Source organism: Oncorhynchus mykiss, chromosome 6 (assembly GCF_013265735.2).
Source record: "Oncorhynchus mykiss isolate Arlee chromosome 6, USDA_OmykA_1.1, whole genome shotgun sequence".
NCBI lineage: Eukaryota > Metazoa > Chordata > Actinopteri > Salmoniformes > Salmonidae > Oncorhynchus > Oncorhynchus mykiss.
Genome location: NC_048570.1, coordinates 99934354 through 99946489, shown reverse-complemented (window position 1 = coordinate 99946489; position 12136 = coordinate 99934354). Strand labels below are relative to the sequence as shown.

Here is a 12136-nt window from a genome sequence, read left to right as displayed (position 1 = left end):
GTCCTGTCTAAATGTTGACCTGATGCTCCACACCCCCTGTCCTGTCTAAATGTTGACCTGATACTCCACACCCCCTGTCCTGTCTAAATGTTGACCTGATACTCCACACCCCCTGTCCTGTCCACACCCCCTTGTCCTGTCTAAATGTTGACCTGATGCTCCACACCCCCTGTCCTGTCTAAATGTTGACCTGATACTCCACCCCCCCTGTCCTGTCCACACCCCCTGTCCTGTCTAAATGTTGACCTGATACTCCACACCGCCTGTCCTGTCCACACACCCCCCTGTCCTGTCTAAATGTTGACCTGATACTCCACACCCCCTGTCCTGTTTAAATGTTGACTTGATACTCCACACCCCCCCTGTCCTGTCTAAATGTTGACCTGATACTCAACTACCCCTGTCCTGTCTAAATGTTGACCTATAACTCCACACCCCCTGTCCTGTCTAAATGTTGACCTGATGCTCCACACCCCCTGTCCTGTCTAAATGTTGACCTGATACTCCACACCCCCTGTCCTGTCTAAATGTTGACCTGATACTCCACACCCCCTGTCCTGTCCACACCCCCTTGTCCTGTCTAAATGTTGACCTGATACTCCACCCCCCCTGTCCTGTCCACACCCCCTGTCCTGTCTAAATGTTGACCTGATACTCCACCCCCCCTGTCCTGTCCACACCCCCTGTCCTGTCTAAATGTTGACCTGATGCTCCACACCCCCTGTCCTGTCTAAATGTTGACCTGATACTCCACCCCCCCTGTCCTGTCCACACCCCCTTGTCCTGTCTAAATGTTGACCTGATACTCCACACCCCCTGTCCTGTCTAAATGTTGACCTGATACTCCACACCCCCCCTGTCCTGTCTAAATGTTGACCTGATACTCCACACACCCCTGACCTGTCTAAATGTTGACCTGATACTCCACACCCCCTGTCCTGTCTAAATGTTGACCTGATACTCCACACCCCCCCTGTCCTGTCTAAATGTTGACCTGATACTCCACACTTACTGTCCTGTCTAAATGTTGACCTGATACTCCACACCCCCCCTGTCCTGTCTAAATGTTGACCTGATACTCCACACCCCCTGTCCTGTCTAAATGTTGACCTGATACTCCACACTTACTGTCCTGTCTAAATGTTGACCTGATACTCCACACCCCCCCTGTCCTGTCTAAATGTTGACCTGATACTCCACACCCCCTGTCCTGTCTAAATGTTGACCTGATACTCCACACCCCCTGTCTAAATGTTGACCTGATGCTCCACACCCCCTGTCTAAATGTTGACCTGAAACTCCACATTCCCTGTCCTGTCTAAATGTTGACCTGATACTCCACACCCCCTGTCCTGTCCACACCCCCTGTCCTGTCTAAATGTTGACCTTGATACTCCACACCCCCCCTGTCCTGTCTAAATGTTGACCTGATTCTCCACTCCCCCTGTACTGTCTAAATGTCTACCTTGATACTCCACACCCCCTGTCATGTCTTATGTTCCTGTGAACAAATAAGGAGCCCACTGATTGTCAGTTCAGGATGTGGGCTCTGACCACTGATGTCATTTGTGTGCTGTGATTCGTGCAGGTGCGTCTGCTGGGTGTGGTTTCTCAGGGCCAGCCCACCTTGGTCATCATGGAGCTGATGACTAAAGGAGATCTGAAGAGCCACCTGAGGTCACTACGGGCTAAAGATGTAAGTTACCTATCCCTCATTCTGACCCCTAACCCCTCATCCTGACCCCTACCACCTAGTCACCTGAGGTAACTTTGGGCTAAAGACTTACTTAGTTATTTACCCCTCATCCTGTTCCCTCATCCTGACCCCTAACCCCTCATCCTAACCCCTACCGCCTGAGGTCACTAAAAATAATACAATTGTATTTATCACATGCGCTGAACAACCTTACCTTGAAATGCTTACTTACAAGCCCTTAACCAACAATGCTGTTCAATAAATAGTTAACAAAATATAATGTAAATAGTCTGGGCGGTCATTTTGATTAGTTGTTCAGCAGTCTTATGGCTTGGGGTTAAGGAGCCTTTTGGACCTAGACTTGGCGCTCCAGTAACGTGCTGTAGCAGAGAGAACAGTCTTGATCTTGGGTGACTGGAGTTTTCAAAAAATATGGGCCTTCCTCTGACACCGCCTAATATAGAGGTCCTGGGTGGCAGGGAGCCTGGTATAGAGGTCCTGGGTGGCAGGGAGCCTGGTGTAGAGGTCCTGGGTGGCAGGGAGCCTGGTGTAGAGGTCCTGGGTGGCAGGGAGCCTGATGTAGAGGTCCTGGGTGGCAGGGAGACTGGTGTAGAGGTCCTGGGTGGCAGGGAGCCTGGTGTAGAGGTCCTGGGTGGCAGGGAGCCTGGTGTAGAGGTCCTGGGTGGCAGGGAGCCTGGTGTAGAGGTCCTTTAGCCTTTGTCTGGCTCACATTGAGGGAGAGGTTGTTATCCTGGCACCACACTGCAAGGTCTCTGACCTCCTCCCTATAGGCTGTCTCATCGTTGTCTGTAATCAGGCCTACCACTGTTGTCGTCAGCAAACTTAATGATGGCGTTCGAGTCGTGTGGGACTAAACAGGAGGTGCTAAGCACGCACCCCTGTGGGGCGCCCGTGTTGAGGATCAGCGTGGCAGATGTGTTGTTTCCTACCCTTACCACCTGGGGGCAGCCCGTCAGGAAGTCCAGGATCCAGTTGCAGAGGGAGGTGTTTAGTCCCACGGTCCTTAGCTTAGTGATGAGCTTTGTGGGAACTATGGTGTTGACTTCTCACGTAAGTGTTCCTTTTGTCCACGTGTGAAAGTGCAGTGTGGAAATTGAGATTGTGTCATCTGTGGATCTGTTAGGGAGGTATGCAAATTGGAGTGGGATGATGGTGTTGACGTGAGCCATGACCAGCCTTTCAATACACTTCATGGCTGTCGATGTGAGTGCTACGGGGCGGTAGTCATTTAGGCAGGCAGGTGAATGTCAGTGAAGACACTTGCCAGTTGGTCCATGTATGCTCTGAGTACACATCCGAGTAATCTGTCTGGCCCCGCGGACTTGTGAATGTTGACCTGTTTAAAGGTTTTGCTCACATTGGCTACGGAGAGCGTGATCACACAGTTGTCCGGAACAACTGGTGCTCTAATGCATGCTTCAGTGTTGCTTGCCTCGAAGCGAGAATAAAAGGCATTTTAATGGTCTGGTAGGCACGCTTCACTGGGCAGCTCGCGGCTGGGTTTCCCTTTGTAGTCCGTAATCGCCCCACATTCGACGAGCGTCAGCTGGTATAGTAGGATTCAGTCTTAGTCCTGTATTGACTCTTTGCCTGTTTGGTGGTTCGTCTGAGGGCATATCCGGATTTCTTATAAGCATCCGGATTAGTGTCCCGCTCCTTGAAAGCAGCAGCTCTAGCTTTTAGCTCGGTGCGGATGTTGCCTGTAATCCATGGCTTCTAGTTGGGATATGTACGTACGGTCACTGGGGACAACGTCGTCGATGCTCTTATTGATGAAGCCGGTGACTGCGTTGGTATACTCCTCAATGCCATTGGATGAATCCCTGAACATATTCCAGTCTGTGCTAGCAAAACAGTCCTGTAGCGTAGCATCTGGGTCATCTGACCACTTCCGTATTGAGTGAGTCACTGGTACTTCCTGCTTTAGTTTTTGCTTGTAAGCAGGAATTATGGTCAGATTTGCCAAATGCAGGGCGAGGGAGAGCTTTGTATGTGTCTCGGTGTGTGGGGTAAAGATGATCTAGAGTTTTTCCCTCTGGTTGCACACTTAATATACTGATAGAAATGAGGTCAAACTGGTTTAAGTTCGTCTGCATTAAAGTTCCCGGCCACTAGGAGCGCTGCTTCTGGATGAGCATTTTCTTGTTTGCTTATGGCTTTATACAGCTGGTTGAGTGGCCTTATCCAGCTGGTTGAGTGGCCTTATCCAGCTGGTTGAGTGGCCTTATCCAGCTGGTTGAGTGGCCTTATCCAGCTGGTTGAGTGGCCTTATCCAGCTGGTTGAGTGGCCTTATCCAGCTGGTTGAGTGGCCTTATCCAGCTCATTGAGTGTGGTCTTAATGCCAGTATCGGTTTGTGGTGGTAAATAGACGACTCGAAAGTGTGGTCAACAGTTTATCATGATGTACTATTGTATACTTCTGTATACATCTGGCCCTTCTTTGGACACTGTGTTAACTACCCTCCAGATGCCATACAACTCTCCTTCCGTGGCCTCCAACTGCTCTTAAATACAAGTAAAACTAAATGCATGCTCTTCAACCGATCGCTGCCCGCCCGTCAAGCATCACTACTCTGGACGGTTCTGACTTAGAATATGTGGACAACTACAAATACCTAGGTTTCTGGTCTGCTAAACATACCCTCGTAAAACTGACTATTCTACCGATCCTTGACTTTGGCGATGTCATTTATAAAATAACTTCCAACACTGACTGCATCCAATTTGCTGAGTAATCACAGTGCCATCCGTTTTGTCACCAAAGCCCCATATATTACCCACCACTGCAACCTGTATGCTCTCGTTGGCTGCCCCTCGCTTCATATTCGTCGCCAAACCCACTGGGTCCAGGTCATCTATAAGTCTCTGCTAGGTAAAGCCTGACCTTATCTCAGCTCACTGGTCACCATAGCAGCTCCCACCCGTAGCACGCACTCCAGCAGGTATATTTCACTGGTCACCCCCAAAGCCAATTCCTCCTTTGGTCATCTTTCCTTCCAGTTCTCTGCTGCCAATGACTGGAGCGAATTGCAAAAATCACTGAAGCTGGAGACTCATATCTCCCTCACTAACGTTAAGCACCAGCTGTCAGATCAGCTCACGGATCACTGCACCTGTACATAGCCCATCTGTAAATAGCCCATCTGTAAATAGCCCATCCAACTACCTCATCCCCATATTGTTATTTATTTTATTTTGCTCCTTTGCAGTGTCTCTACTTGCACATTCATCTTCTGCACATCTATCACTCCAGTGTGTAATTGCTAAATTGTAATTACTTCGCTACTACAGCCTATTTATTGCCTTACCTCCCTAATCTTACCTCATTTGCACACAATGTATATACACTGCTCAAAAAAATAAAGGGAACACTTAAACAACACAATGTAACTCCAAGTCAATCACATTTCTGTGAAATCAAACTGTCCACTTAGGAATCAACACTGATTGACAATAAATTTCACATGCTGTTGTGCAAATGGAATAGACAACAGGTGGAAATTATAGGCAATTAGCAAGACACCCCCAATAAAGGAGTGGTTCTGCAGGTGGGGACCACAGACCACTTCTCAGTTCCTATGCTTCCTGGCTGATGTTTTGGTCACTTTTGAATGCTGGTGGTGCTTTCACTCTAGTGGTAGCATGAGACGGAGTCTACAACCCACACAAGTGGCTCAGGTAGTGCAGCTCATCCAGGACGGCACATCAATGCGAGCTGTGACAAGAAGGTTTGCTGTGTCTGTCAGCGTAGTGTCCAGAGCATGGAGGCGCTACCAGGAGACAGGCCAGTACATCAGGAGACGTTGAGGAGGCCGTAGGAGGGCAACAACCCAGCAGCAGGACCTCTACCTCTGCCTTTGTGCAAGGAGGAGCAGGAGGAGCACTGCCAGAGTCCTGCAAAATTACCTCCAGCAGGCCACAAATGTGCATGTGTCTGCTCAAACGGTCAGAAACAGACTCCATGAGGGTGGTATGAGGGCCCGACGTCCACAGGTGGGGGTTGTGCTTACAGCCCAACACCGTGCAGGACGTTTGACATTTGCCAGAGATCACCAAGATTGGCAAATTCGCCACTGGCGCCCTGTGCTCTTCACAGATGAAAGCAGGTTCACACTGAGCACATGTGACAGACGTGACAGTCTGGAGAACGTTCTGCTGCCTGCAACATCCTCCAGCATGACCGGTTTGGCGGTGGGTCAGTCATGGTGTGGGGTGGCATTTCTTTGGGGGGCCGCACAGCCCTCCATGTGCTCGCCAGAGGTAGCCTGACTGCCATTAGGTACCGAGATGAGATCCTCAGACCCCTTGTGAGACCATATGCTGGTGCGGTTGGCCCTGGGTTCCTCCTAATGCAAGACTATGCTAGACCTCATGTGGCTGGAGTGTGTCAGCAGTTCCTGCAAGAGGAAGGCATTGATGCTATGGACTGGCCCGCCCGTTCCCCAGACCTGAATCCAATTGAGCACATCTGGGACATCATGTCTCGCTCCATCCACCAACTCCACGTTCTACCACAGACTGTCCAGGAGTTAGCGGATGCTTTAGTCCAGGTCTGGGAGGAGATCCCTCAGGAGACCATCCGCCACCTCATCAGGAGCATGCCCAGGCGTTGTAGGGAGGCCATACAGGCACGTGGAGGCCACACACACTACTGAGCCTCATTTTGACTTGTTTTAAGGACATTACATCAAAGTTGGATCAGCCTGTAGTGTGGTTAGCCACTTTAATTTTGAGTGACTCCAAATCCAGACCTCCATGGGTTGATAAATTTGATTTCCATTGATAATTTTTGTGTGATTTTGTTGTCAGCACATTCAGCACATGTAAAGAAAAAAAGTATTTAATAAGAATATTTCATTCATTCAGATCTAGGATGTGTTATTTTAGTGTTCCCTTTATTTTTTTTGAGCAGTGTATATATTTTTTCCTATTGCGTTATTGACTGTCCTGTGTATCCCATGTGTAACTCCGTGTTGTCTGTGTCGAACTGCTTTGCTTTATCTTGACCAGGTCGCAGTTGTAAATGAGAATTTGTTCTCAACTGGCCTACCTGGTTAAATAAAGGTCAATAAAAACAATGTAAAAAGAAACTCTACTTCTGGTGAGTAATATCTCGAGACTTCCGTAATATTAGACATCGCGCACCAGCTGTAATTGACAAGTAGACACACACCACCCCTCGTCTTACCAGACTAAGCTGTTCTGTCCTGCTGATGCACGGAAAACCCAGCACACTGAATATTATCCTTATCAGTGTCGTCATTCAGCCACGCCTCGGTGAAACATAAGATATTACAGTTTTTAATGTCCTGTTGGTAGGACAATCTTGAACAGAGTTTATCCAGTTTATTCTCCAGAGATTTTACGTTCGCTAATAGAAAGGACGGTGGAGGCGGGTTACCCACTCGCTTACGAATCCTCACAAGGCACCCTGAACTACATCCCCTGTATCTCCATCTTTTCTTCACGCGAGTGACAGGGATTTGGGCCTGGTCTGGGAGAAACAGTATATCCTTCGCGTCCGACTCATTAAATTAAAGATCTTTGTCCAGTTTGAGGTGAGTAATTACTGTTCTGCTATCCAGAAGCTCTTTCCGGTCTTACGAGACGGTAGCATCAACATTATTCTCAAAATAAGTTACAAACAATGCGAAAAAACACAAAATTGCTTAGGAGCCTGTAAACCGGCAGCCATCCCCTCCGACGCCATTGCGTGACAGGCCCTTACATTACCTAGCCCTACTCTACACCCTAACCCTTCAATACCTCATCCGATCTCCCGACCTGAACCTTCCTATTCTGTCCTCTACCGTACCCACCTCAGCTCCCACATGGACTCTAACCTCCTCTCTCTCCTCCCCTACAGCCGTCCCAGTCCTACAGTCTCAACCTCCCTCCTCTAAAGGAGATTATTCAGATGGACTCTAACCTCCTTTCTCTCCTCTCCTCCCCTACAGCTGTCCCAGTCCTACAGTCTCAACCTCCCTCCTCTGAAGAAGATTATTCAGATGGACTCTGACCTCCTCTCTCTCCTCCCAACAGCCGTCCCAGTCCTACAGTCTCAACCTCCCTCCTCTGAAGAAGATTATTCAGATGGACTCTAACCTCCTCTCTCTCCTCTCTCCTCCCGACAGCCGCCCCAGTCCTACAGTCTCAACCTCCCTCCTCTGAAGAAGATTATTCAGATGGACTCTAACCTCCTCTCTCTCCTCTCTCCTCCCGACAGCCGTCCCAGTCCTACAGTCTCAACCTCCCTCCTCTAAAGGAGATTATTCAGATGGACTCTAACCTCCTCTCTCTCCTCCCCTACAGCCGTCCCAGTCCTACAGTCTCAACCTCCCTCCTCTAAAGGAGATTATTCAGATGGACTCTAACCTCCTCTCTCTCCTCTCCTCCCCTACAGCTGTCCCAGTCCTACAGTCTCAACCTCCCTCCTCTAAAGGAGATTATTCAGATGGACTCTAACCTCCTCTCTCTCCTCCCCTACAGCCGTCCCAGTCCTACAATCTCAACCTCCCTCCTCTAAAGGAGATTATTCAGATGGACTCTAACCTCCTCTCTCTCCTCCCGACAGCCGTCCCAGTCCTACAGTCTCAACCTCCCTCCTCTGAAGAAGATTATTCAGATGGCTGGGGAGATAGCTGACGGGATGTCTTATCTCAACGCTAACAAGTTTGTCCACAGAGACCTGGCCGCCAGGAACTGTATGGTGGCAGACGACTACACCGTCAAGATAGGTGGTAAGAACAGACAGACTTCCTACTAAAGAATTACAATTCTATTAGACTTGTAATTTAGCCTCGTATATTGATGTGGACAGTGTTTTTCTACGTGCATGTTAAGTCTTTCTTCCCTGTGTGTGAGTAGATTTTGGTATGACCAGAGACATCTATGAGACAGACTACTACCGTAAAGGAGGAAAGGGGTTGCTGCCGGTCCGATGGATGTCCCCCGAGTCCCTTAAAGATGGAGTGTTCACCACCACCTCTGATGTCTGGTAACTGCACCATTCAACCATTCACCTTCTCATTTCAATGAGGATGGAGCAATTTATTTCACTTCCAGGAGGGACTACATTTAAAAGGAATGGAGCCAACCTTGTAGAAGAGCCTGAACCCCTCTCTCCATTTGTCCCCTCTTGGGAAGCCATTTAGCCTGATGTTTTGAGAGGGAGTGGAACACAAGTCCCATTCCAGCTTCTGTCTGTCTGTTTAGAGCAGAGCTGGCCAGTACGTCTCACTACCGTTTATATAAACAGTACACTACTACAGCACACTACAGTAAATATATCTTCTCTACATTACTCCTCTCCTCCAGTAACTCCTCTATATTACTCCTCTCCCCCAGTAACTCCTCTACATTACTCCTCTCCTCCAGTAACTCCTCTATATTACTCCTCTCCCCCAGTAACTCCTCTACATTACTCCTCTCCCCCAGTAACTCCTCTACATTACTCCTCTCCTCCAGTAACTCCTCTATATTACTCCTCTCCTCCAGTAACTCCTCTATATTACTCCTCTCCTCCAGTAACTCCTCTACATTACTCCTCTCCTCCAGTAACTCCTCTACATTACTCCTCTCCTCCAGTAACTCCTCTACATTACTCCTCTCCTCCAGTAACTCCTCTATATTACTCCTCTCCTCCAGTAACTCCTCTATATTACTCCTCTCCTCCAGTAACTCCTCTACATTACTCCTCTCCTCCAGTAACTCCTCTGCATTACTCCTCTCCTCCAGTAACTCCTCTATATTACTCCTCTCCTCCAGTAACTCCTCTACATTACTCCTCTCCTCCAGTAACTCCTCTACATTACTCCTCCAGTAACTCCTCTGCATTACTCCTCTCCTCCAGTAACTCCTCTACATTACTCCTGTCCTCCAGTAACTCCTCTACATTACTCCTCTCCTCCAGTAACTTCTCTACATTACTCCTCTACATTACTCCTGTCCTCAAGTAACTCCTCTACATTACTCCTCTCCTCCAGTAACTCCTCTGCATTACTCCTCTCCTCCAGTAACTCCTCTGCATTACTCCTCTCCTCCAGTAACTTCTCTACATTACTCCTCTCCTCCAGTAACTCCTCTACATTACTCCTCTCCTCCAGTAACTCCTCTGCATTACTCCTCTCCTCCAGTAACTCCTCTACATTACTCCTCTCCTCCAGTATCTTCTCTATATTACTCCTCTCCTCCAGTAACTCCTCTACATTACTCCTGTCCTCCAGTAACTCCTCTACATTACTCCTGTCCTCCAGTAACTCCTCTACATTACTCCTCTCCTCCAGTAACTCCTCTGCATTACTCCTCTCCTCCAGTAACTCCTCTGCATTACTCCTCTCCTCCAGTAACTCCTCTATATTACTCCTCTCCTCCAGTAACTCCTCTACATTACTCCTGTCCTCCAGTAACTCCTCTACATTACTCCTCTCCTCCAGTAACATCTCTACATTACTCCTCCAGTAACTCCTCTGCATTACTCCTCTCCTCCAGTAACTTCTCTACATTACTCCTCTCCTCCAGTAACTCCTCTACATTACTCCTCTCCTCCAGTAACTTCTCTACATTACTCCTCTACATTACTCCTGTCCTCAAGTAACTCCTCTACATTACTCCTCTCCTCCAGTAACTCCTCTGCATTACTCCTCTCCTCCAGTAACTCCTCTGCATTACTCCTCTCCTCCAGTAACTTCTCTACATTACTCCTCTCCTCCAGTAACTCCTCTACATTACTCCTCTCCTCCAGTAACTCCTCTGCATTACTCCTCTCCTCCAGTAACTCCTCTACATTACTCCTCTCCTCCAGTATCTTCTCTATATTACTCCTCTCCTCCAGTAACTCCTCTACATTACTCCTGTCCTCCAGTAACTCCTCTACATTACTCCTGTCCTCCAGTAACTCCTCTACATTACTCCTCTCCTCCAGTAACTCCTCTGCATTACTCCTCTCCTCCAGTAACTCCTCTGCATTACTCCTCTCCTCCAGTAACTCCTCTACATTACTCCTCTCCTCCAGTAACTCCTCTACATTACTCCTGTCCTCCAGTAACTCCTCTACATTACTCCTCTCCTCCAGTAACATCTCTACATTACTCCTCCAGTAACTCCTCTGCATTACTCCTCTCCTCCAGTAACTTCTCTACATTACTCCTCTCCTCCAGTAACTCCTCTACATTACTCCTCTCCTCCAGTAACTCCTCTGCATTACTCCTCTCCTCCAGTAACTCCTCTACATTACTCCTCTCCTCCAGTAACTCCTCTGCATTACTCCTCTCCTCCAGTAACTCCTCTATATTACTCCTCTCCTCTAGTAACTTCTCTACATTTATCCTCTTTTCTTCATGTCCTCCAGGGCTTGAGGACTGGGGAGGGGGAGTCTGGGGGGACCAATAGGGGAGTGGGTGGCTTTAACGGTCCTCTTAATGCTGATTGTTTCTTGTGAGAAGGAAACGACCCGACACTACGACGCGACACTCTCCCTGGCCAGATTACAGAGCGGACCCAGAAAATACACGCATACACCTCTGATCACACACACTTCCTCTCTCTCACACACACACACACACACACACACACACACACACGTGTGTAGGGTCAGGGTGTATGGTGTATAGTGTGTAGGGTGTATAGGGTGTGTAGGGTCATGGTGTGTAGGGTGTTTAGGGTCAGCGTGTATAGGGTGTGTAGGGTCAGCGTGTATAGGGTGTGTAGGGTCAGGGTGTGTAGGGTCATGGTGTGTAGGGTGTATCGAGTCATGGTTTATAGCATGTGTAGTGCTATGGTGTATAGGGTCATGGTGTATAGGGTCATGGTGTATAGGGTCATGGTGTATAGAGTCATGGTGTAAATATATGGTGGTCATGGTGTATAGGGTCATGGGTCATGGTGTATAGGGTCATGGTGTATAGGGTCAGGGTGTATAGGGTGTGTAGGGTCAGGGTGTATAGGGTCAGGGTGTATAGGGTCAGGGTGTATAGGGTCATGGTGTATAGGGTCAGGGTGTATAGGGTGTGTAGTGTCATGATGTGTAGGGTCAGGGTTTATGGTGTATAGTGTCAGGGTGTGTAGGGTCAGGGTGTATAGGGTCAGGGTGTATAGGGTCAGGGTGTATAGGGTCAGGGTGTATAGGGTCATGGTGTATAGGGTCAGGGTGTATAGGGTCAGGGTGTATAGGGTCAGGGTGTATAGGGTGTGTAGTGTCATGATGTGTAGTGTCAGGGTGTATTGGGTGTGTATAGGGTGTGTAGGGTCAGGGTGTATAGGGTCATGGTGTATAGGGTCGTGGTGTATAGGGTCATGGTGTGTAGAGTCATGCTGTATATGGTGGTCATGCTGTGTAGGGTCATGGTGTATAGGGTCATGGTGTATAGGGTCATGGTGTACAGGGTCATGGTGTATAGGGTCATGGTGTGTAGAGTCAT

The 12136-nt window shown here is 48.5% G+C and overlaps 1 protein-coding gene across 3 annotated transcripts in view; it reads left to right on the top strand.

Annotated features, from left to right (window-relative positions):
* The window catches only part of LOC110518867 (insulin-like growth factor 1 receptor), a 147764-nt gene that overhangs the window by 126632 nt on the left and 8996 nt on the right, over positions 1–12136 (top strand). Inside the window, exons 18-20 of one of the 3 annotated variants that reach the window (XM_036981717.1) lie at positions 1589–1696; positions 8293–8458; positions 8586–8715. In XM_036981717.1, the coding sequence (XP_036837612.1) occupies positions 1589–1696; positions 8293–8458; positions 8586–8715 (404 nt within the window). The other 2 variants (XM_036981719.1, XM_036981718.1) reach the window with 2 other exon arrangements.